The sequence below is a fragment of the Lepisma saccharinum genome, chromosome 28 (genome assembly GCF_977018435.1).
Source record: "Lepisma saccharinum chromosome 28, izLepSacc3.1, whole genome shotgun sequence".
Taxonomy (NCBI): Eukaryota; Metazoa; Arthropoda; class Insecta; order Zygentoma; family Lepismatidae; genus Lepisma; species Lepisma saccharinum.
This window is the reverse complement of record NC_139256.1, coordinates 33,205,764-33,211,763: the sequence shown is the minus strand read 5'-3', so window position 1 is coordinate 33,211,763 and position 6,000 is coordinate 33,205,764. Positions and strand designations below refer to the sequence as shown.

The window sequence follows — 6,000 nt, the reverse complement described above, 5'->3', positions numbered from 1 at the left end:
CTTCCTCTTCCTCTATCTCTCTCTCTCTCTCCCTCTCTCTCTCTTTCTCTCTCTCTTTTATCTCTCTCTTTCTCTCTCCCTATCTCTTTCTCTCTCTCTCTTTCTCTCTCTCTTCTTCTCTCTCTCTCTCTCTCTCTACATTAACCTACTGCTGGGGATGATTTATGAGAATTCTCCTAACTGGGAGGAAGCATCATCCACATTTCACCCACTGCTTCCCCCTTTAAGAAACAATCCTGCATGCGACCTTGCATCTACCCTGATCTTCACGATTAGTCGAATGTGGCAGAAAAGGGAAGCAAAATCAATCAAGCGGCATAGCTGTGCATAAAGTGGACTTATACAAGAACAAAAAAAATGAAGAGGGGGGAAATCTTATGCGTCGCAGGGAATTTACGCTTTCGCAATGTTGCAACACTGTCGCGAGCTGCAAAATGTATTGATTGGTTCTGCCGTGCCGTTCCGCGCCGGGCTCCGCTTCGCGAAGCACGTGGTACGGTCGCAGTCGCGCCTAGGTGCTCGAGCTACCCGCATCATGTACAAGACAGTGAAGCAAGGGGAGAATTCTTTGCACTACACCATATTGCCACAGGACGGAGAGGAGGATGGGATGCCGAAAAGGATCCGGAGGGTGCAATCGAACTCGCGCCGCACCGTGGTGCTCCTCGTGGTGACCGTGGTGCTAGTGTGCGGAGTCATCGCCGCCGTGATGGTGCCGCTCCTGCTGACCACCAACATCCTATCGGCGATTCCCGGGTTCCACGCGAAGCACCAACCCCCCACGCACCGGCCGCACCACGCACGACCGCGGCCCACCACCACCACCACCGTGTTGACCACCAGCACCAACAACTTGACCACGGCGCACGACGACCTTGCCTTGGCGACCAACGCGAGCGACGAGGCGTCCTCGACTCTGAACATGACCGACGCACCGCTCTCGACAGCTACGTCAGCGCACTCGACGACGACTTATAGTGCTTCGACGCCCAGCACGACGCTAGAAGACCAAGAGATCACCGTCGTGGCGACGAAAGACGTGTCTACGGAGACTTCAAACGAGTTTTCCGGCACCTTGGCTGTAGATGCCCAGAGGGCGGTTAATGCTTCGACCGTGCAACCAGAGGTCTCTCGTGGCACCACGACCTTGACACCGTCTCGCGCAGAGGTTCGGCACCACGTGACCTCGACCCCGAAGCCCAGCAGGTCATGGCTGGAGCCGCGCTGGCCTTTCAGCGACCCAACCTCGTATCTACAGTGGACGGTAAGTAGCAGTTTTCTTCAACCTTAATGTCCAGTGCGCATTCAACCTCTTGCTTTCCAGGGTATAGCGCAACGGAACTTTTCAAACAGGTGTTTACCAAACAGAGCCGTAGCTAGGGAGAGAGAGAGGGGGTTGGGAGCAGAGCGCCAAAAGAGTAAGAAGAGACGAATTGTTGTCAAGGAAAGTAATTCCTTACTAAAATAATATCAACAAGAAGTAATTCCACACAACGACACAGCCGTCTAACGCATGCTCACTTGCTACAAGAACTGGACCCTCCGTTGTGCCGTACTTGCACCGTAGTCTTACGTATTTGGGATATTCTTGTTGATTTCGCTTTCCTCAGACAGACTTTTAACCCGGGAGAGGTCGCGGTGGGTCACTGTGACCCCCAAATTTAAACTTTCTTCTCTTCAATATATAAATATATATTTTTTGTTGTCCTTCTGTTATTTATTTTACATCATTAGGCAAATAAATAAAGGTACATATTTATTTTTACTAACATTTTTGTGTTCTTAGTAATATTTGTAAACAGGATTGTTACAGGTCCAGGAACCAAAAAATTCTTATGGGTTCTATTGGGTTCCGCTTGTTACGTTCCCCGGTTTATTCTCAATGGAACAACTTATGTTTGTTCCTCAACGGCGAGCCTGAGACTTATCAGCCTACTATGAAGCCCTCAGGTTGTGGGAAATCAGATAAGGATATGTTAACGTAAACCTTACCAACGTGCACTCGCAATTAAACTCCTTATTAGAAACAAAATTGTATTAAGTTCATAATTGTTCTTCACTACACAAATTACCACATTCACATTCATTCATTCATTCATACTTTATTGGTTTTAGCTGTTATACCAGCTCTACACCAAGTGTCCTAAAAATATGTCATGCATGACACTGTTACACAAATTACAAATTTTGAATATATACAGTTTTCTTATACATAATTTATCTACATCATTATCATACAAATTTAAAATTGATAATAAATACAATTGTTATATCTGGTGACTATATCAAGTTACACATTTTGAATATTTACAATTTTCATATGTCTATATTAATATCATGAAAAATCTACAAATGATAAATACAATTGTTACATCTGGTGACGATATTAAACAGGATAAAGAAGTTGGAAAGAAAGGAATACCTCTTCCACATTCACATTTCCAAAATCACTTCCATTATTCCAACATTCATAATAATATCTCTTACCTCACAACCCACAATCAAATGTTTTAAGGTTAGTCCATAACCATAAAAGACTACGCAATTGAACTAAAGAAATTACGTCATCACAGACAATTAACATCTTAAACATATTAAACACTTAAAATGATACAATAAGTGGGTGCGTATCACGCTGAAGGACCGGAACCTTTTTCCTCGCACAATTTAAATTCAGTCCAAGTTGCGTATTGTATCATTAAAATGGTTTCTGGACCCTATTTAAGTTCATCCGGAAAAAAGGGTCCTGGATCGAATTAAAATACTTTTTACATAAAAAGGTTCTTCACGGCCATGGACCCATTTACACGTGCTGATTTTCTCTTCCGGACCGGAATTGAATTTATTTACAATTCCTGGAAATTAACAACCCTGGGATTGTTAAGGAACCATAAACCCATACATTCTAATGGGTTCTATTTGGTTCCGTAACAGGAGGGGAACCTTTTTCCTCGCACAATTTAAATGCCATCCAAGTTGTGTATTGTTTCATTGAGAAAGGTCCCTGGACCGTATTTAAATTGATCTGGTAAAAACGTTCCTGGACCGAATTTAAATACCTTACAGATAAAAAGGTTCCTTACGGTCCAGAACCCATTCACGCTTGCTGAATTTCACTCCTGGACCGGAATTTAATTTATTTAAAATTCCTGGACCTTTAATAACCCTGTTTGTAAATACATGTTGAATAAATGCACCATTTCTGCGTGTGTCTCAAATAATAAATATATCTTTAGGAAAAAAACCAAATAGTATTTGTTTTTTGAATAGTAATATAATAAGGAAAGAAATATAGTACACTTATGTATGAAATAGGTGATAATTAATTTATTTCCATATGGTCAGCATTGTATACTTGCACAAACGTAAACAGTCGCGGTGGGTCACAGTGACCCACGTACAACCTTTCTTGCCGACAAGTGAACGCAATCCGAATTTCACCTGTGGGACTGTGGATGGCAGAAGGGGATAAGAAGCTACTGGGAGTATGACCCATTTACCTAACGGATTGGTAAACAAACAAAAGTTTGGTGAGGGTCATTGCGACCGGCGCGACCGTTAACCTTTCCGGCTGTTCGTCATCCCTATTGGGCGATGACGACAGGTTTTTTTTTATCAACTTTGAGAAAAGCTGGTCCAGGCAAAACTTTTATATTCCAAACTTTTTGCGAGGAGTGTACAATACATTTTAAAATAATCTGTTCTACAATATTTAAGAACGTTATACAAAGAGAAAGGCATGGGTTCATAGACCTCCCTTTTTGGAGGGGGTATTTCGTTGCAGTTATAGCATGAGGATGTTAGCGCTAAAGGGACGTATATTAACTGCCGTAAGCGCAGTGGACCAGTTATTAAGAATGCAATTAGAAATACGAAAATGCAGCGAGTTAAGTACATCGCCCTGCTTTACTCCATAAAATGAAATCCAAAGGGAATGGTTCTACCTCCCCCTAGGAATGTCAAGATCTTTTGAAGTTCCATTTAATGACGACTGAATCAAATTAATTGTTAACCTAAAATAGACACTGTGCTGCACAAATTATTCTCGACTCCTTCCACGTTCCCACTCACTTCAATTGGCGATGACATACCATGTGAAAATTTAATCCAAGTGACGAGGGTTCCTAGATGTCGCTTTTGTAGGCTGCTAGAAAGAGCCTGTGTCGGCCCTTGAGCCAATTAAGGAAGGCCCACATTGCCATGGAGACGATTTGTTTTTTTGTTTTATACTGCGTTGCTAAACTTAACAGCCGTAACCGTTTAGCAACAGGGAGTTGGTGACTTTCAGGAAAGCCTCTGGTCTTCCCGATCTTCTAGGGTCAACCGCGAAGACATTTGAGTGTTGACTGGGCAACACTGTAGTCCAGCTATGGACACCTCCTTCATTTGGAGTCGGGAAGTTTAACTTCGTTCTTTCATCGCGTAGACTTTAGTAAATTTAGTTATAATGTGACAAGCAAATGAAATCCTAAAGCACTAAGATATGCGGATTCAATTGAATCGGTGAGACCACTTCACCTTACTTTCGGGAAATAAAAAAACAACTCATAGCAACCAAAACTAAAAACCGGATGAAGAAACTTACAATTACAAACTTATTCATCATTACCATACTAACAATATTCCATAAGTGGTTTGTTTTTAAAACCTTTATTTTAACTCTGATATGTATTCAAAGTATTCAGCCCATTTTGTTCAAAAAGTGGAACCTTTCCCTTCTTGGTTCAATTCCACTGTTGCAAACATTCACATATTCTTGACTAACATGCAAAATATAAAGCTTGCGCAATAAACACCCACAAACTATTTTCATAGCGGGCAGAATATAATTTTTACCGCTCTTCTTCAGTATCAGCGTCAATCAAATGCTAAATGAATCTTGAGATTAACATGTTAGTAAGATTACATTTCCTAAAGCGAGCATTCGTGAGCAGATAATTTTAACAAGGTTATACCCTTGTCTGTGGTTTTACCTTCCGATAGAGTTGATACGGAGGCGACTTTGTCAGAATCTGGACAAAGAACTAGACCAGACACTTCGACACGAGACACTCAACAGGCTTTGTCTCGTTCGTGACTTTGACCAGCTCGATGGCCGAACCGAGTGAAGCAGTCGATTTTCGATCTTGCCACCTAAATTCCCGGGCTCGAGTACCTGCCTCGGCATGGGTGCACCAATTTAATCTAATCATGATATCACTCATCCTCATCGTCGCGATTAGACTAAAGTGCCATAAATGCGGCATAAATGAACAAATTACCAATACTCGTTCGTTACTTTGATATGATATGAACAATTTATCTAAACCATTTTTCCTCTATGGCTTCAAATGCTTGGTTGCATATATTCAGGATCTTTAAGGGTTTGTAGCATCGAAACGATGCGTCTGTTTTCATCACTGACTTATAGCGTACAGTGTTAATTGGACAATACCCATTTTATAACTGTACTTATTTGAACTCTACGTTTCGAGAAAGAACCTCTTCTCTTGTCTTTAGGTGAACAAATTTATTTTTGCTAGTGGTGGGGATCGAAGCTACAATCTGTTGCTCTAACCAAGGGTAGATAAAACTAAATAATTCAGGCGCCAGCCCCCTTTTCTAATTTGTTTTAAAAATACGGGCTAAGGAAACCATGGATCCAACTAAGATATGGCATGAAATATGATGGTAAGGCATTTAATTTATTAATTAATACAAGATTGAATTTAAAATAAGTAATTCTTGTGCTAGAGTGGCCTACCTAAAGAAGACTCAACTGGTAACAGCATGAAAAACAATGCAACACATTCTTATCGACTCTACCACATAGCTTCAGATTTCAAAATTCGGTTGGCGACACTGCAAAAAATTATAATGGCATGTTTATTATTAAATACTGTACTAATTTTTCCTCCACTTAAGCTACTATTTCAAATTATTGACAATAGGGGATCATATTTAATTCAGTTCTACACTGCGATGACTGATATGGTTTTGGACTTTCGCTATGAAGGCGGC

The 6,000-nt window shown here is 41.2% G+C and overlaps 1 protein-coding gene across 1 annotated transcript in view; it reads left to right on the top strand.

Annotated features, from left to right (window-relative positions):
* Nucleotides 1-484: 484 nt before the first annotated feature.
* LOC145980634 (uncharacterized) overlaps nt 485-6,000 on the top strand; it is a 185,289-nt gene continuing 179,773 nt past the window's right edge. The window contains exon 1 of the mRNA XM_083113670.1: nt 485-1,264. Coding sequence (XP_082969796.1) covers nt 536-1,264 — 729 coding nt within the window. The 5' untranslated portion in view covers nt 485-535. The remainder of the gene's footprint in view (nt 1,265-6,000) is intronic.